At 40.8% G+C, this 21533-nt stretch overlaps 1 protein-coding gene across 1 annotated transcript in view; it reads right to left on the reverse strand.

Annotated features, from left to right (window-relative positions):
* Positions 1–21533, reverse strand: part of LOC145414035 (G-protein coupled receptor GRL101-like) — a 189767-nt gene that overhangs the window by 55961 nt on the left and 112273 nt on the right. Inside the window, exons 10-12 of the mRNA XM_080283601.1 lie at positions 11202–11327; positions 6533–6652; positions 323–434 (exon numbers count right to left, since the gene is read on the reverse strand). Of these exons, the coding sequence (XP_080139727.1) occupies positions 323–434; positions 6533–6652; positions 11202–11327 (358 nt within the window). The remainder of the gene's footprint in view (positions 1–322; positions 435–6532; positions 6653–11201; positions 11328–21533) is intronic.

Genomic DNA, 21533 nt, shown 5'->3' on the forward strand with positions numbered 1-21533 from the left:
TGGCAAGGCAGTGGCAGGCTTAATGGGTAGAGGTAACGAGGAAATGAAGATGGGTAGTAATAAAAATGTACATGGCTTACAATCATGATATCTGCGAGTCAGTATTGAAGGGGAGGTGCGACACAGCAAGGCAGTGGCAGGAATGAAGGAGGAGGTAACAGGGAAATGGCAACGGGTATTTAATGGCAATGTGCATGACTTACAAGCGTGATATCTGCGGCTCAATATCGGAGGGGAAGTACGACATGGCGAGGCAGTGGCAGGAATGAAGGGGGAGGTAACAGGGAAATTATTAATATTAATGGCAATGTGCGTGACTTACAATCGTGATATCTGCGGCTCAATATCGGAGGGGAGGTGTGTCATGGCGAGGTGGTGGCAGGAGATGGAGATGTCCCGACACTGACACCGCGCCTCTGACGAACACTGGAACGCTGCAGTGGAAATAAAAACAGTCGTATCAATTGCAGCAAGGCACACTAACACAACACGATTTCTGTCCACTCAAACACTCAACTCAAACGCTGTAATGAAAACGCCTATATCAATCGTGCCTCCATCAGCTAAGTACACCAACACAACACAGTATAATTTCTCAGTGCAGGGATTGGACAGCAAAACCATTACTGGCTAACGTATGCCTGTGTGGGTTTTTCTATCCTCCTCGATATTCCCATTTCGACTCTTTAGCTTCCTCATCATACCCTCACCTTTACTGAAACGTTACGGTCCTTTTAGTGTTTTACTGGTATCTCATGCTGCCTGGTAGATCAACTTATTCTGCCGTAACATCCTGGAATGCTGCAATGGATGTCTGTTCAATTGATAACTCCACAGCCAGGGACTCCAACACAACCGTATATAATTTTTCAGATTACCATTTATCTTTACTGGAACGATGAATTAAATGTTTTACTGATATCTCTGGCAGACAGGAGTAGTAGGGGATAAAAATTTGCCTATCATTCCACTGTACCTGCTTAACGCTAATGGAATTCATATAATTTTCCTCCCTGACACATAACAAAGGGAATAGTTTAGGGGCACATGAAAACACAAGCTTCTCTCACTTTGGTAATATTAGCTAGCAGAGGAAAGTGAGAGTTTGAGCATGCGAAATATTTTGAGAACTTTTGTCCTAGACTGTATGCCAACCCAATACAGCATGATTTCTTTGTCTACAGCAGCACTTAAAGCTGAAAAAGAAAGTTTACAAAAATACTGGTGTGGATTACAAAGCTACTCACATATAACCGCTCGTCCACAAGTCGAATATATATATAACGAATATACAAAACTCCACTACAAGACGTTATAAAGTCTTTTGTGACATTTGGTTGGCAGCGAACGTATACGAACCTCGTCTACGAATCAACAGTGAATTCCTACAAAATATCAAGATTGAAAACAAAAAAATACCTCTCACAACCAACAACTCACAACCAGCTCCTGACAGTATTCTCTCCAACCAGCCCCCTCCGTCTCCACGATCATCACGCTGATGTAGAAGTGATCACACGACGTCTTGCCAATAGTTTAACAATATATTGATACAGTCTTGCAATTTCTACGACGAACCAACGAACTACAACCATCTACAATCAACTACAAGTAACAACTCTACGAGTCATCTGTATCTTCTACACGCACCTACAAGTAGCGGCAGTCTTCATCCTACAACGAGTAAATCACAAGAGAAAAGGACCGAGAAAACATCGAGAAAGAAAAACAAAACAAACAAACGAAGAGTGAGACACGACTCACAACTCACAACCACCAGACCTCACCCTCCTCTCTCTGCTACCTCCACCCAACCTCCACCGCTGACGCAGGAGTGAAGAGGTCAAGACGACGAAGCAAATAGCAAGCCCATATTCACAACTCATCTTACTCACTTATCTTCACTCAAGTTACTCATCACTACTCATTTACTCACCACAGTTACCAGTGTGAGAAGTCGATGTCACCATACGTATCAATATGTGTCTGACACCCCACAACACGTCAATCAACCCGTGAAGAACAACGCTATCACCACGTGCAACACCACTCACACCATTTCCACCACGGTAAAAATTAGTGAGTTACTTCATTTATACAATACACAGTGAGGGACAAAAAACTTCTGCACTAACATATAAAACGTGCTGTATAGTTACAACTTAAATTCATATACCTACTTCAATTATCTTCATAATTCAATCATTAAATACTTGCACCAACAATAAATATTCTACACTGTATATATTCATTCATTTATTATAGCATTTATTTACTACCAACGAGTGTTACCATTTATACCTACATAAAATACGTGTTTCATACATACAGCTATACATTATTACATCTACAAAGTGATAAAGAAAATATACCATCACAGTTACTCAGTGATCGATTAAAAGAACTGTATTAAACATTACTTAAAGTTACCTAGTGGAAACAGACAAATTACGTTACAAGGAAGACCAGAAAAAAAAAAAAAAATGGCCAACACAAATGACGTTAGCAAGAATGAACATCTTCAACACAATCGTGAAGACAATGATTTCCACACAGTGCTGACACATATATTGCCCACGATAGGTACAAGTAACGAACAAGTCAGTGTATATAGTTAATACTGTATATATATTTTTTATATAAAATAACAAAATATGGGACTATATAATATCATTTTCAGTAATATCTGTGCATGATAAACTAAACCTTAAAAAAGGGTCCCAAGGGATTTAACCAGCAATTATGCAACCATGAACAACACAGAAAAAGCGTAGACAAACGAAGAAAAACAAACTATAGAAAATCAATACATACAAAAAAAAAAAAAAGAAAGAAAGAAAAAGAAATAGAGTAAGATCATATAACAAACAAATGAAAATAAGTGTAAGTGTTACTACAAATGCCAAAATACCACATAAACAACAAACAAAAAAGCAAATTGTTGTCTCCACAAGCTAGTGGCATGGCATATCATATCATCGATCGCAGCATGACCGGATTCAATGTCAGGACTGCAATTATTACAATTATGTAACTACAAACGATATGTAACAATTATGTAACGACAAACGATTGCATTATGTTACACTTGCTACAATTATGTAACTACAAACAATATGTAACAATTATGTAACAGTTGCATTAACAAGATGTAACTTTTATATAACTTTAACTTCAATTATGTAACTACAAACAATATGTAACAATTATGTAACAGTTGCATTAACAAGATGTAATTTTTATGTAACTTTAACTACAATTATGTAACTACAAACAATATGTAACAATTATGTAACAGTTGCATTAACAAGATGTAACTTTAACTACAATTATGTAACTACAAACAATATGTAACAATTATGTAACAGTTGCATTAACAAGATGTAACTTTTATGTAACTTTAACTACAATTATGTAACTACAAACAATATGTAACAATTATGTAACAGTTGCATTAACAAGATGTAACTTTATGTAACTTTACAATTATAAGGCCAACACAATTATGCATTACCACAATATTATGTAACAATTCATAAAATGTTACAGTTATGTATTACTACAATGTTACTACAATGTAACAATTACAATATAATTATGTAACAATTCACAATGTTACAATTATGTATTACCACAATGTTACTACAATATTTTAAGTCATACAATTATACCAAAATTCTGTATTACCAGAATCATCACACAAGTTAGGTGAAATATTAGACATTACTAAAGGGATAACTCAATATGTAATGTAATAACCTAGCAGTATTACCATTGCACAATTATATGCGTATGTCTGTTATACATACACATCTTACAAAATGTCATACAACAACCATTGCATTTATTCAAATATGTATACAACTTGTTTAAAATGTAATATTACTAGATCATTGCAATTTACTATAAATATTATATGTATACAATATTATAATCAATATTATGTACTAATAGATTAGCATATGTCAATGATGGTTGCTGTCGGAGGACCTTCAGCGGCGTGGCCGAGCAATGTTATGAGTCCATATTATAATTACAAATCATAATAGATAGATAGATAAATAGATAGATAGACAGAGCTCCATGCAAGCCTGGGAAAGGGAAATGATCTTGCAAGTTAACTGAGGAAATGTTGACAATACACAGGAAGTAGCAAGTCAAGTGATGATATAGGTAGTGTGTCAGCGAGATAGCAAATGCACAAAGCCTAGTGACCATACACACACATACACACATACTCACACACAGGTTTCTAGAACTTTCCAACCACAGTGTAACACACGTGACACGACCCCTGCTTCACCAGAATTTAGGAAGCAGAGGGCAGAAGGAGACAGGCCATAGAACCGGCAGGTAGTAGGAAGAACGAGCCTAGCAACATGGGCGAGAGAGAGAGAGAGAGAGAGAGAGAGAGAGAGAGAGAGAGAGAGACTGGGAGGTAGCTCGCGGGTCTCTACTTATACTTCACTCGTGTGTGAGAGACTTTGTTAATATTTTCAAGACAAATAAAAATAGTCCCATACTATTCTTTACCTCTCCTGTCATTGCATGACAAAAGGGAACCAAGATTATCTACTTACTAACTATTCAAGTATAACAACCGCTCGTCCACAAGTCTAATATATATATAACTGATTTACAAAACTCCACAACAAGAATATACAAAGTCTTTTGTGACATTTGGTGGCAGTTGGAGACTGCTTTTTTTTTTTTTTTTTTTTGATGGGAGAGGCACACACCCTGCTATCGCAGAGGATGCAAAACATGATTGAGCTTTCCCATAATCAGCACCTTCAGTTCAGTGATTCAGTACGGCACTGGTTTATTTTGGTTTATTCTTGTCGCTACCATAAGATTTCATTCGGTTTAGAGTCCCTTGGTAATGAAGGATGTATGTAAGCAGTTCGAAAAGTTAATCGACATGTTAAAAACTGGGCAGGAAATAGTAAGAGTAAAATAAAAACAGCGATCAAAGGCTGAGAAGGGTTAACAAAACACTAATGTTGTTTTACTCGCGAAGAACACAAGCTGGAGTGCCACAGTTGTAACACCCTCAGAGTATGTAGCTTTCATCTTGTCCTAAAATGGTGTATTGCTGACTGGGCCGTGATATGGGCAAAACAGATTACAGTGACAGTGAGTGAGTGAGGGCAGTGTGAGAGTGAGTGAGTGAAGTGTATGAGTGAGTGACTGTAGTGTGAGTGAGTGTAGAGAGAGTGAGAGAATGAGTAGGTGCAGGTGTGGCAGGTAATTCTGGCTAGAGTACGTCACAGGTGTAAGCTTATTAAATGATTCTGATTAAAGACTGATTGCGCAAGGTGAGTCCTGATTTAAACCAGGCTCGGCGTTTATAGAATAGTCAAAGGCTTTTCGCTTAGAGAGAGAGAGAGAGAGAGAGAGAGAGAGAGAGAGAGAGAGAGAGAGAGAGAGAGAGAGAGAGAAGCAGGTCAACACAAAGGACAATGCACAATCAAATCAAGATTTTAAAAAATAGCAAAATAAAAACACTGCACAAAAAAACAAAAAACAAAGAGGGAAATTACAGAGAACAAGAGGGAAAAACATATACGGCAGAGACCTAAAGAAAAATTCTGAAAAAATAATAGACAACAATATATAGCATGAGAAAAACCGGACAATATACCACAGCCAAAATTACAGAGCAAGTGCAGAAAAAATTGCAACCAGAATCAGCAGCAGGTAAGTCAATGGTTAATTACTTCCTCAGGTAATGGGGTCAAATACTGGAGGTAATTATGGAAAAGGATGGAAACAGGTGAATGGCAGACACATACGGACGTATAATTAACCCTTTACCTGCCACGGACGCACCTGTTACATAGACTAATAACAGACTTTTTTTTTAGGTCAAGAAAATGTAGGCACTTAAAAAAATTCCCGGGACTGTTTTACACTCTCTAACTACAAGAACTTCCCTCAACTAAAGGACACTCAAACACCCTGACCAAAAATAACTTGCTTTGTCCACAGAAGGGGTACGAGGTAACTGGAGGCGGTGAAGAGGAAGGCAGCCCCCCAATTTTTAACATAATTAGTAAAGCACATTATGGAAAGGTAGAAGAAGTCTGACCTTTCTCCCCCGCTGATGATAGCATTATGTAAACTGGGAGTCGAGCCATCCTTCTAAGCCTTTGCACAATCACTTTTAATTACAAGGTCCTGGGCTTCGTGTTTTTGTTAACTCAGGATGCTTTCTATCACCTCTTCCTAAACTATTTTACGGCTTACAAATAGCTTTTCTTCCGTGTCTTTTCTTTGTGGTGTCATTTAAGTATTGCCAGAGTGCATGAATGACGTAAGAAAAACAACATGCTATAACTGGGCATAACAAGAGAGTGGACAGTAAACAGACAGCTTACAACAGCGGTTCTCATTCTCCAGCCAGTGGACACTAGACATAATCCACTGGACATAAGGTAGCAGACATAATACACCGGACAGAAGGTAGTGGACATAATACACTGGACAAAATACCGGCCATAATAAACTGGACATAATGGACACAACTTACGGCAGTGGTCCTCGTCGTCCCAGGTCAATGGACACTGCACCTCTCCGTCACACAGCAGGTCGGGAGGAAGACACGGCCCCGACGCGCACTGGAACAACCCCGACCCACACCACACGTCAGCTGCAACACAATATCAACACCTGCAACACCACACGTCAGCTGCAACACAATATCAACACCTGCAACACCACACGTCAGCTGCAACACAATATCAACACCTGCAACACCACACGTCAGCTGCAACACAATATCAACACCTGCAACACCACACGTCAGCTGCAGCACAATATTAACACCTGCAACACCACACGTCAGCTGCAGCACAATATTAACACCTGCAACACCACACGTCAGCTGCAACACAATATCAACACCTGCAACACCACACGTCAGCTGCAACACAACAGCAACACCTGCAACACATCACATCACCACCACACGTCAGTTGCAACACAATATCAACACCTAGAACACATCATATCATCACCACACATCAGCTGCAACACAATATCAACACCTGCAACACATCACATCATTCTTATCCCTTCTATCCTCACCACACACCAGCTGCAACACATTATAACCTACACCACACCTTATCTGCAACACATATCACCACCACACGTCAGCTGCAACAATATTAACACCTGCAACATACACCACCATCATCATCCCTATCATCATCACACGTCATCTGCAACACATAATCATAACCCACACTACACGTCAGCTGCAACACAATATCAACACCTGCAACACATCATATCATCATCCTTATCCCCTCTATCCTCACCACACATCAGCTGCAACACATTATAACCTACACCACACCTTATCTGCAACACATATCACCACCACACGTCAGCTGCAACACAATATCAACACCTGCAACACATCACATCACCACCACACGTCAGCTGCAACACAATATCAACACCTGGAACACATCATATCATCACCACACGTCAGCTGCAACACAATATCAACACCTACAACACATCACATCATCATTCTTATCCCCTCTATCCTCACCACACACCAGCTGCAACACATTATAACCTACACCACACCTTATCTGCAACACATATCACCATGACTTACACCACACGTCATCTGCAACACATATCAACATAACCCACATCACACATCAACTGCAACACATCCCACACGTCTGCTGCAACGCACACCTACATCCACTGAAATATCCTCAAACGCTTGGACATGGTAAATACAGGAATGAGCAGAAGAGGACTTATCATTTCGAAATACGTGCCTGATAGCAAATACACTGCTGTCCATTACGCCGCTATAAACCGTCCAACAATTACCAGTGAAACATTTACAGCAATATTGTTTTTGTACCGAGAAAGCTGACTGGAGATTCTTCGTTCAGTTTACCAATATCCACAGAGCACATAGCGATCGAGGTGCTAACGAAAGAATAGCTAAAAATAAATATATAAATTCTTTTCATAACGCAGCACACAAATTAGTAAATCTTTCTCCACCACTCGTAATTAAACAGATTTTCTCTCCTTCATTTTTTTCCCCTCTCACTCGCTCACGGTAATTACTCTGTTTAATATCTTTGTCACCTTCTCTGCCGTCATTAATCACTTGGCCATCTGTCTTCCTCATTCTTTGCACTTCCCCTCATTTGTCATTCCTTTAACATTTTAATTTTTTTTATCCCTCTCACCGTCAAGACTACCCTAGCACTCCATACAAACTGGTGGCAGACGATATAATACATCTGAGAGAGGGAGTCGTATACTTAAATTTGAAATAAAAAAGTGAGATGCAAACCACAAAATGCTGACATAATTCTTCAAATACAGTATTAGGATGAACTCGATAACAAGGTGTAATAAGCATAATAAATCGCTTAGGAAGAAGTGTTAGGGAGCTTCCTCAACCGACGAGAGTACAGTATGGGACATGGTGTTAGCACTCACAGGTATACTTTCTTTACCTTGGCCCAGATTTTCGTCCTTTTGCAGCTCATTTCACATCGCTCAGTGGCAGAAAAAGACAATGCTACGGCTCCACATCCTTTTCACAGCACTTCTTCATGAGCAGCATCATATTCTAGCATTAATCTCGTGTTACAACTCAGTATTCAAGATGGAGAGATGGCAATTTTAGGCCAAGTTCGTGTAAAATGAGTATAGTTGTGCGGGGGCCATTGATTTCGAAAAAGCATGGTTTGTGAGTCACCGCCTTTAACCCTCACATCGTCGGGTCAGTTCTGTCAGTTTATTCTGGTCAACATAGACAATTTTATTCAGTTATACATTAGTCAGACAAGCCAGCTTTTAAAATACAGTCTCCATCACCCCACACACGGTCGCGTCAAATCTGCTAGGCTACTTTATACTGGCAAAAAATCTGTAATCTTATACTTGCAAAGATTAGACGATTTTAGTCACTTAAATGGGAGTCGCAGGAGGCTATAGTAGTAATTCATAACCCCTTCATCTTCTACATTCATTTTTACACCCACTTCACACTTATTCATACGAGTAAAGTGTTCAATTCATTCCACGAACACCGTCTGGCTGAGTGGCATCATTTTTAGTCAACCACTTTTCACGTTCGCTGTATTGCATCTTCTCTGTCTGACCAAATTCCCAGAACCATGTGGCAACCAATACCTGATCAGCGCCCGGAAGTTGTGTGTGTGTGTGTGTGTGTGTGTGTGTGTGTGTGTGTAAATGTTTTGGTCGTTTCCCAGCATATTTACTTTACCGTGTTCTTGAAGCTGTTTTCCTAGCAAATGTTGAATATAATAATCTGTCGCATTCCCAGTTCGATCTCATCTATAGCAGTTTTTTCTCACTTTCTTTCGGGTGTTTCGTGACTGCATTGCCTCTCATTGCAGTATTTCCTCCTTATAGACGTTTGTTCAAAGTGTATTTCGAAGCCAACTTATCTTAAAAAATGAGTGCCACGTTCTCTGCCTTCCACACACCCAACACTTCCAAATCTGAGTGTATTTATTCACCCCTTTAATTAGGTAATGAAATTTTTATTGTATTTTTCGCTACCACCAGCTTTTATTTAGGACACTCTACTAGTAAAGGCGTTAAAGGAGGGTCTATATAACTCCTAAAGACGGAAAAGATACTCAATAAAGCTCCCGTGGCAGTAATAATAAACTAAACAATACAGTATGTGAGAGAAAAAGCTAATTACTGTGATAGGTGGGAGACAGACTTCCTCCTCGTTTTTTTCAGAACCTCAGAATCAATCTCATCTCGCCCTGAAGACACTGATGGTTTTATCAATTTCTCTAATTACATCCCCTCTGGTGATGAATATATCACCAAGAATTCTACCACTGCTAATACTGTAAAATGATGTCGCTTGGGGGATAACTGAGCTGATGTTACTTGGTCGAGGAATGTGATCTGCAGCTGAATGAGTGACAAGGGTGTGCATCTGTCAGTTAGCATTAGTTTACACATCAGTATGTAATCATTTTACTGAACAACAAATTTCAAAATAATAATAAATGTAAATAATAATAATAATAATAATAATAATAATAATAATAATAATAACATTTTGGGGGGGTCACGCACTATATCATGATAATCAATCCTTTTTTATTGTTCAGGTACTGATAGAGCTTTGGGTACTATAATTTATCAGTTTATAATATACATCACGGAAAGTAACACGCATCAAAAAATAAATAAATAAATAAAATAAAATAAAACACGATAATTGGCCAAACTTTACATTATTTAACTCGTTTCTGATCGGATCGTCTCAGTATCTGTTCCATCTAACACCAGACGATTATGTTAAGCTGAGTGAGACATAGGCGTCTGGAAGTGCTAAGGCTGTCACCATTAACCCTCTCATGGCCCGGGCAACTCTAGTATTCATTCCAGCTGTTGCCAGACGATTTTATTCACTGGGAGCGAATCACACGAAACTGAAATTATTAAAAAGCTTCCACGTTTTATAAAGTTTTTCGACTGTTACATTTACCTGCTCGTTTTACTCAGAATTTAATATTTCTTGACGGTCCTCTGTGTAATATTAGCTTCCTCGCCACATCAGTCTAGCAGAGGAATTTTGTAGTTTTTTTCATCATCAAAATTTTCTTCGTGATGGTTGCACTCCAATCATTTCTCACAGTTCATTACGCTGTGGAGATGTTGTCGTTCTTAGTTTTCTCCCGTTAATGATTCCCTTTCCTGACTGATTCTTTTTTGCTCTTGACTCTCTAGTTTATTTATTGTTCAGGAGAATGTTATTGCTTTAAAGATTCTCTCTGATTCTGCTACTTGTTGTTCTTCCTCCCAGTCTTTGAATTATTTGTGCATATTTGTCAGTGGTAAATTTTGTTTTTAATTACATACACCATAATATACTTTTCCATTGCCCGATCAGAAACGCAGGGATTCAGGGTCTGGATCCTCATTCCAGACATTTACGTACGAGTGACCAGTGGCTCGTACCTGAGTGGCATTATGTGACTAAATGGAAAGTGGTACCTACATTTTTACTTTCAGTTAAACTCTTGGAATTAGACTAAAACTTACATTTCTGCAATTTACATAATTATTCTTTCGGCTGACACACACACACACACACACACACACACACACACACACACACACACACACACACACACACACAGAATCAGTGTACGTACAACAGTTCAGCAGGTGTGACCCATCAACACAGGTGTGTGGGGGTGTGGCTGCGGCGTCACACCTGTACCGCAGCGGGATGCACTGACCGCTGGAGCACCGCCACTCGTCAGGGCCGCACCCACCGCCTCGATCTGCGGTAGTGATAGGGGGAATGGTAAGGGAAAGCTGTTAGTAATAATAATAAAAACAAAACAAAACACTACCCGCCTTAGAACAGCCACTCATCCGCACCGCACCCGTCACCTCGATCTGCAACAGGAGCAAACCAAAGGGAACTAAAATCAGCATTCCACGCTTTCCATCTGCCATTGTAACAGGGGGCAGTGGTGGTGGGGGAGGGAATTGGGAGTGTGCGGAAGTGACAACGGAGCATGGGGAGTGTGGGGGAGTGACGGGAGAGCGAGCAGTGGTGGTGATTGGCCGATGGGGAAAGAGGGTGGTGGGGAGGAAGAGGGAGTGACAAAGGGAGATGGGGAGTGTGGGGGAGACAAAAAGGGTAATTAGTGATATGAAGTGACAAGGGAAGAGAGAGAGAGAGAGAGAGAGAGAGAGAGAGAGAGAGAGAGAGTGTGTGTGTGTGTGTGTGTGTGTGTGTGTGTGTGTGTGTGTGTGTGTGTGTGTGTGTGTGTGTGTGTGTGTGTGTGAACAAAATAACTCAGGCATTTGATCAGCTTAGGACCAAACCTGGCTTATAGGTTGAGGGTCTTCCCAGAGGTTAACCCACTGTTTTTGAGAATAGGTCAAAGGTCAAGGTCACACGAGAATATTAATTTAAACAGTCTTGATCCAATTTAGACCAAACTTGGTGGAAGGGATGAAGGTAAGGCAACAATGAAAAGAATCGATTTTGTGAACAATCAAAGGTTAAGGTCAGGTGTCAAAAGTTTGCTCCTATAACTCCAACACCTGTGACTTAATCTGGGCCAAGCTATGCGGAAGGGTTGAGGGTCAGCCAAGGATGAAGAGATTTTATTATTATTATTTATTATTATTTTTTTTTATATTTTTATTATTATTTATTTTATTTTTATTTATCAACATTAAGTAATAGAACCCATTCCCTGGTCAAATAAAATGGTCTGGATTTGACGTGAATAAACTAACGAAAGAGGTCATGGGGGTGAAGGGGTCAAGCCGTCACATCAAGCAGGGATCTTACACCCCGTCACTCTGCCCCACCCCGTCACCCTGCCCCACCCCGTCACCCTGCACCACCCCGTCACCCCGCCCCACCCCGTCACCCTGCCCCACCCCGTCACCCCGCCCCACCCCGTCACCCTGCCCCACCCCGTCACCCTGCACCACCCCGTCACCCTGCACCACCTCGTCACCCCGCCTCACCCCGTCACCCTGCCCCACCCCGTCACCCTGTCCCACCCCGTCACCCTGTCCCACCCCGTCACCCTGCACCACCCCGTCACCCCGCCCCACCCCGTCACCCCGCCCCACCCCGTCACCCCGCCCCACCCCGTCACCCTGCCCCACCCCGTCACCCTGCCCCACCCCGTCACCCTGCCCCACCCCGTCACGTGACCCCAGCATCCCTTACCACAGAAATTTTTCAGGGAATGTATGATGTGTCGCAGAGGAGCCTTTTTTTTTTCTTTTTTCATTCGCTGGAGTTGTAGTTTATATACATGAGGCTCGGGGTCTTATTTTCAGGGGCTCTCGGGAATTCTTAACACCTGTTCCATAGCGATTTATTATATACCTTGCACCTCAATATGCATCCGAATGGTACTGATGCCAACCATGTCAGTTTCAAAACAATATATGAAACTAGAAAATCCCAAGGTGTAATGTCAAAAAATAAATGAATAAATAAATCGCTATGGAGGAAGTGCTAAGGTACAGAAGTCTTGAATGCACGGTATACTACAGGGTGATAAAAAAGTCCCTGTGCATTTGAGCAGTATGGTGTAATAAGCGAAATAAAGAGGAAAAAAGTATCCAGCATTTATTTCAGACCAACACATAATTCAAATATTTATAACAAAAGCACAATATTAACTTTTTTTTTTTTTTCACTTTATACCATATGCCTCTCTTTAATTATTATCGCCAAAAGTACTATAATTCATATTCGATGGAGCAATATAAAAGTTCATGGGGATTTTTTTTATCACCCTGTATAACTAGACATGGCGACTCTGAACTCATTCAGTTCGACGACATTTCTTAGTTGCAATCTCTCTCCTTCACTTTCATGCCGTATTTCTAATTCTTTTTTCTTATAGACGATCTTATTATTCTATGAAGAGACTTACTGATTTTGAGGGGTGAGTTATAGGTGTCAACTACCCCTTCATTACGAAAGATCTTTACTGAGTTGAGCAAATTCGTCAGCAGTGAAGAATGATAAAGTAAAAAATAAATAAAACAATCAGTTGGTCAGAAGGACTTAATTGCGATCAGTGACGAGCGTTGCGGTGTAAAAATATACGCATGATTTTTTCTGGCCATTTTTCTTCCATGTTTACCTTTCGTCCTCACCTCTGTAGTTACTTGTAATTCATTTTTCCTCTGCTTTGTCTCCCCCCTCTATTGTCTCTTCATTTCTTCGTCTCTCTCTCTCTCTCTCTCTCTCTCTTTTATTTCCTCGAGTCATTCAAAGAACAAGAGAGTATTGCCACGCATCAAACTTGTAGACTCGATTCTTTCTTGCACAAAATACCCGAATGGACATAGAAATAGAATGTTTATATTTTCGTTCAGTGTGTTCAGAGGAATTATATATGTTTCTGATGAGGCGTAAGTTCGTGGATACATAAAACTGTAGCCTCTTCCTTCACCACCTACGTCCACTTTCATCATCTTTTCCACCCACAAAATACCAGGGTGGAGCTGGATCAAACTATGGCGGAACCCGATCGTCTGTCCATCCACCTGATCTCGCAATAAATACTCTGGTTCAGGAGGTTTGCAGGCTGAAGGAAATCGTCTCGTCATCATCGGGGGTATTAACTATCATTATCGATGGGTTAAGGTGTGGCTGGTGATAATGGTGTGAGTGGTGTAACAATGCTGGTGTAGATTCCCAGTGGTATAACAAGTGCTGGTGCGGGTTCCCATACCGACAGAGGTGAAAACACGCGTTACATTTACAGGACCAACGTAGTGAAAAGTTGGCTGGCACTAAGTATGGCTATTATCGAATGAAGGGCGAATGAATGAATGAATGAATGAACGAAAATGTGACATGGCGGCGCAACAGCAGAGGTCATATGTCACCGAACACAAACATTAAAAGAAAGTCAAAATACACAAGCAAAAACGATAAAATGCAAAGAGAAAAGTGATGCATAAAACAAACCAACAGTATAAATGAAACAACCAAAACAAAAAACTTGGTGGAAAGATAGAGGTTTAAACTACTACAGTTGAAGGGCGAAGTGAAATGTACTCTTAAACTGCCTACCATTCCCATGACACCTGTAATTGGTTTAATTGTGAAGGACCTGATTATGCAGAGGTAAATTTGAGCTTGTTCGAAATTCCATTTCTTCCTGTTTCAGATTCTGTTTCGTCCCCAATTTACGAAAGATCCGTGGCATAACCTTTGATGTGCCATGACAAGTCTTGCAAAATAACAAATTGCTCTTCCTTACACGTGGTTAGATCTTAATAGATTTTTTTTTTTCCAAACAGGTAACCTCGTCAGGGACGGGTAGGTCTCCTGATATCTGTACGTACACCAGAAAGCACTAATCTCTCCCCCCCCTTGTAGCCAGAGTCGTGGCCAGTGAGCGACCGGGCAATCGAACACCGCACACCCACCATTCCCATCACAACCCAAGTGTAAGCTTTGTTGCGTAGATGTGGAACGGCCAAAGATGGTGATGTTAGTGACATGATTGTTTTTATAGACATTAAGTACCAGTAGGGATAAGTATATAAAGGTATTTATTGTGTAATGTGCTGTTATCCACATCATATGAAAAAGGCACGAAAATGAAAAAAGACCTACAGTGTATTATGTTATTGTTTATATAGTTACGTCCTATATTATATTACAGATAAGAGTAGTATAGTGAACATCTGTTGAAAGATTATGTTTTTTCTCATCCATTCTCTCTCTCACCTCCACCATCTTTCTCTGGGTTCCTTTCTCCAACAAACGCTTATCTTACAATCTCGTCCCCCACTTCCATCCTTTTTTTACCAACCAAGATAATGGTGAAATGATCCGTCAGGTATTGGTCATACCAATATTATCATACACCTCTGTATTAAGCATCAACATATCAGTAACATACTGTACAATACTTCAGTATACCTGCCAACTGTTTCATGGTGTTGTAAGCTGCTACGTGACATACGCACTGCAAGTTGGACCTTGGGTCACAAGGACACACGGTTGTTTATCGTTAACACAAGCTATGACTGTGTGGTTTTGGACTTCGATTGATTCATATTAACGTGGCAATTTAAGCCTTACATAATAAACACGTACGGTATGGTTTATATTCTTGTCATTATTGCATTAACCAAACGAATCACTGATGGGCTCTGACGAACCACAAACTCTCTGCTTTAACGAAAAAATTCCGTCATCTTGTCACAACAGTGACACAGTGTCACTATGTATACGATTGACCTACATTCAGTCGAATACAGAATGACATTTTTTCACTGTTGTGATGTGAGGTTGGACTATTTTCGTTAAAGCAGAGAGTTTTTGGTTCGTCAGAGCCGATCCCTGAATCGTTTCGTTCTTCCAATAAAGCCAGTAACATAAATCTTACGTGTTTATGATGTAAGGCCTAAACTGTCACATTAATATGAATTAATGGACGTGTAAAAACCACCCAACCTGTGTTAACGATAAACAATCATAAGTCTTAGTTACAAAAGGTCCAGCTTGTAGTGCATATGTGATGTAACAGCTTACAACAGGATGAAACAGTTGGCAATTATACCAAAGCATTGCATGATATTGATTTGTTGGTGCTTAATACAGAGCTATATGATAATATTAATATGATCAATACCTAAGGATCATTTCACCATTATTTTAGTTTATGTTGGGAAAGGGCAGGAGTGGAGCATGTGAGGATAAGAGAGACGTTTGATGGAGACAGGAATCCAGAGAAGATTCCCGGAAAGAAAGTATCAGGAAAAAAAGTAACAGTAAAAAACGTAAGGGAAAGAGCTAATCTAACCTAACCTAACCTAACCTAACCTAATCTAACCTAACCTAACCTGACCTAATCTAACCTGACCTAACCTAACCTGACCTAATCTAACCTGACCTAACCTAGGAAAAGTTGTTACTTTTTGACTGTTACTTTTTTTCCTGATTCTTTCCGATTCCCTCCAGGAAAAGTTGTTACCTTTTGACTGTTACTTTTTTTCCTGATACTTTCTCTCCGATTCCCTCCAGAGAAAGGTGGTGATGGGAGCGAGAATGGGTGTGAAAAGACATCATAAATTTCAACAGATGTTGTTCACTGTTATCATTATATTATAATTATTTGGAACATTATAATATAGTATGTAACTATATAGACAATAACGCAATACACTGTGGGTCGTCTTTTATTTTTGTGCCTTTCTCATGTGTTGTGGATAACAGCACAATATTACACATTCCATGCCTTTATAATTATACTTTACCCCTACTGGCTCTGTGTCTGTAAAAAACAATCATGGCACATTATAACATAACCAGCTTTAACCGTTCCACATCTATCCAACAACGCTTACACTAGGATTGGGGTAGGGGTGGTGGGTGTGGGGTGTTCGATCGCCCGTTCGCTCACTGGCCTCGACTCCGGCTACTATGGGTGGAGAAATTAGTGCTTTCGGGTGAACATGTACTTGTGTGTGTTACAATTATCTTACGTAAACCAAAGACAGTACTGTGCTCCTCGATGAAAATAAATCTAGCTCTAATTCTAAAGGCATTATTTTCACAGCTGTAGAGGAATTGCTTTGATAAGAGACAAGATTTAACAGAAACAAGATCACACAGGAGTAGCCAGTAAATAGTGTAGTCGGCGTAATTGATCAGACAGCCCAACAGGCATGAATTTGCAACTGAAACAAAGGGAGGTAATCAGATTATGACGCTCTCGTTGCAGCTGCATTGGCAATTCTGCAACCGAACCACCAGGCATTTCAGAAACAGGTAATGGAGTCACTTTCTGATTTTTGACGATACGCGAATTTTGTGCACGCCAACTCGGAGACAGAGACAGATCAGGTGAGGACGTGGTGGTCAAGTGGTATGGTAGGTGACCACTTATCGAAAGGACGCGAGGTCAATCCCTTTATGGTTTGGAGAGGGGATATGTTGCCGATATGAATTGCGTTAACAAAAGTCTTAACTCATCTTCCTCGAATATCCTCATCGGTCATACAAAAAGAACCGCACCAGTACCACCACACCAGACCTGAATATAATAACTCTGTCATCAGTTCAGCATGGACGGCCTGGTATTATCGCCGAGGCAGTGAAATGTGAAGGTGTGTGACACGAAGGAAGACTGAAGAGAGAATCCTGTACTTTACACAAGAAAAATCATCCAATATATTACCATTATGCCGGGAATCGAACCCGGGACTCTCAGGTGAAAGCCAGGCAGCAATCCACTACGCCACGGCCAGGTGAAAGTTATGTCACATTGTCTCAGCCTTGTAACCAACGTCCCTCCGCCCCCACTGTCAGCCTGAAGAGGATGAGATAACCCTCTGGAACTCGGACAAGTAGATGCTGTCTGGCTTTCACCTGAGAGTCCCGGGTTCGATTCCTGGCATAGTGGTAATATATTGGGTGATTTTTCCTGGGTACAGTACAGGTTTCTCTCTTCATTCTGACTTGCCGTACGTGCTTGGAATAGATTAAAAGCATCTACTTGCCCGAGTGCCAGGAGGTTATCTCAGCCTCTTCAGGCCCACAGTGGGGGCGGAGGGACATTGATTACAAGACTGTGACAATGTGAGATAACTTTTATCTGGTCGTGGCGTAGTGGATTGCTGCCTGGCTCTTACCTGAGAGTCCCGGGTTCGATTCCCGGCATTATAGTAATATAATGGACGTAGGAAGACGGCTGAACCTCAGGAACCCCAGCCAGGGGTTCATAGTTCCCTAGGGAGCCACGGTGTACTACCCAGGGGACTATGAGGTAATCCTAAATTCTCGTATCTGGAGTCACAGAATTTCCTAACAATTTTCCTGAGGCAAAATTTCCTTTAAAAAATCCCTTTTCCATTAACTTTTTCGTAGGGAATATAACCAGGGGCGAAATGAAATAAATCACTAGAGTTCAAAGCGATTCGTTTGTTAAATACACATTCGGAGAGGATGTCTTGACGGATTTTTGGCTGTGAAATGGCTGCTGCTCTACCATCAGGAAAGTAATTGTCTGAATACTTTTACAGTTCACGTGTACCTATTTCTGCAAATCAGAGTTTTTACTAAATGTTTGTCATGGAACAGAAGTAGAGTAAGCGTCTTCATGTGTTTATTATAGTGATTCATTGGCTAAAGTTCCCAGTGGCAGAAAAATGCAACAGTAAACATATCACTAAGTTTTCAATCTACTTTTTGAATTATTGTTTATGTGCATACAGTGTTCTTAGCTCTGGTCACTTGAAATGTTAAAACCCTGCAAATTATCAGCCGTACTCTTTCCAGTAATGAACCTCTATTTGTTTCTTTCAGGGCAAGATGTAGTAAGCTAGAAGGTGGACATGAAGGTTATTTTGTCCTGGACGTCAAAAAACTGGAAGGATTGGAACCCACTGATCCAATCTATATACAGGGTCGGAAACATGAAGAAAAGTGGACCATAATGCTTAGCCATCTGTTGTGCCTACGAAAACTGCTACACTACAGGGAGCGGAATGCCTACCTATTACCCAAAGACGGATAAATAGATAGATAGATAAATAAACAAGAATATAGACAGATAGACAGACAGATAGATAGATACTGTAGATAGATAGATAGATAGACAGGCAGATTGATACACGAGCATACACCGGAATATATGAAATCACCACAAAATCCTTGCATTATTATAGCTGACCTTACGTTTAAAATAAGTTTTCCCTTTATCCAAGAGAGAGACAATAAAGCAATAAAAAAAAATGTCCTCAAATCGGTGCCATGGGTGGTAACAGTCAGAAAAAAAAAAAAAAAAAAAAAAGGGCAATACTAGTCAACTACTGGCCTGTAAAAAATGACAATGGTGGATGTTGTCAAATGTCCCCCTAAAACTGACAACGAAATTTCCCTCAACGTTTAAGGCAGGAAATCTCACAGCATACGGCGAGCGTGAACTGGACGTATTGCGTATTTTACCAGGCCATAAATAAGCCAGCCCCCACAGAAACCCAGCGCTGTAGGCAAGAACTCTAACCTCCTCAGCTCCCGTTTTCCTGAGCTTGCCCAAATGATTCCTGTGTTCCCTAATAAAGCCTTCAGTCGGTCTATGTATCTTTTCTTCCTATGATTTATCTCCAGACTGTTTTATTCAGTTTTAGAGTGCAATCATACAGGAAGGATTAGACGGAATGAGGATGAGCCCAGTCAATAATACGGCACAGCAAAAACAAATCTAAAAACAGGTCATCTAATGTAGGGGATTAAAATTTTTCGTTGATCTCTTCGAAGCTGCAGCACTTCACCTCACCCTAAACCTCGCTACAAAATGTTTATGGAAAAAAGACAAAGCTAGCCTACTATTCCACTGCGTCAACCTTACACACAGGGCATGTCCATCACTTTCCTCCCAACGCATCATATCCAAGAGAATCATCTATGAGCTGAGAACGCAAAAGCCTCTCTTGTGTTCTGAATACTACCCAGCAGGGGAAAGCGAGAAGCAGAAGAGAAGAAATATTGAATGAACACTTGTCCCCGCGCGTCCCAAACCCAATCGCCACCATCCACATATATATCATCATCCAGGAACGGTAAACTTTGACATAATTACTCAGAGACGAATGAAGCAACAAAGGCATTCATTCACACACCCAGATAATCGCAAGCACATTATTTCAGACGGGAGAGTCAGACGGGAGAGTATGGGCGGGTGACGGTCGAAGTGAAACGGTTCTCGAAGCAGAATAAATATAAGTAATAATTATGACCATTTGCAATAAGAGTAGATTTCCCAAAGCTTTCATCTTTATTGTACAAACATAATCTGCTTGTATTTGTTTTTCATATTTAAAAAAATAAGTAAATAAAACCAACAGACATTACGGCACTTTTGAATCGAACTCACCCCGTACCGAAACCAGGTCCGAAGCTGAATTGGACACATGAGTCACTGAGATGGTTATGGTGGCGTCTGGAGGTTAAGCGCTTGTCTTATGGTGATTCTGCGCCCGTCCTTTTTTTTTTTTTTTTTTTTTTAGGCCACATACTAATTCTGAAGTCCTAAAGCGAGAATTTGAGGAAGGGGCCTTGATATAATAGGCAATGGTATATAAGTAGTGAATTTCAGGCCGCCCAAACCAGATATAAACACGTGAGGCCGTGTAAAATGAACGCCAGCAACACCAGGAGGAAAACATAACATACAGCGTCCCTTTGCGAATGTAAAAACACGTTCATTCCACACACACACACACACACACACACACACACACAAGAATAGCACTCCTTCCTATCCTATAAAACACAGTAACAACAACACACACAAAGCAGGAGTTATTGCATATTCCTCTCAGCGGACAACCTTCAGCTATGCACCGACCTCCCCCCCCATTTCTCTCTCTCTCTCTCTCTCTCTCTCTCTCTCTCTCTCTCTCTCTCATATGCTCCTTGCATGTATCTCTCTCAACATACGCACAATAAAACAAACACGCACACGATCAGTCAGATATTTACACACACACACACACACACACACACACACACACACACACACACACACAACAATATCCTCATATTTTCGGTGCCTTTGAGAGTAAGTGAGGTCGTGGTGGTGCGAGGAGGGAGCGAGGGAGACCGAGCGGAGACAAAGAGAAATGGGGAAAGGAGAGAGAGAGAGAGAGAGAGAGAGAGAGAGAGAGAGAGAGAGAGAGAGAGCTTGTAGGGAAGAGGAGGGAGGAGAGAGAGCAGGAGGAAGGAATGTGAGAGGGTGAAAGGGAGGAGGGAGAATGGAAGAGAGTTCATTTGTGAGAAGGAAAAGGAGAAGAGACAAGAGGGAGGAGAAGACAGGAGAGAACATGGAAGAAGGAAGGAAGGACAGGGAGGAACCAAGGAAGTAGATGGAGGAAGGAAGGAAGGAAGGAAGGAAGGAAGGACTAATAGCTTTAAGGAAGGCAAGGGGGGAAAGGAAGAGAGAAAATATTGGAGAAGGTGGGGGAGGAAG

The sequence above is a fragment of the Coenobita brevimanus genome, chromosome 98, assembly GCF_032717465.1.
Source record: "Coenobita brevimanus isolate Jiangsu-jjx chromosome 98, ASM3271746v2, whole genome shotgun sequence".
In the NCBI taxonomy this organism is placed as follows: Eukaryota; Metazoa; Arthropoda; class Malacostraca; order Decapoda; family Coenobitidae; genus Coenobita; species Coenobita brevimanus.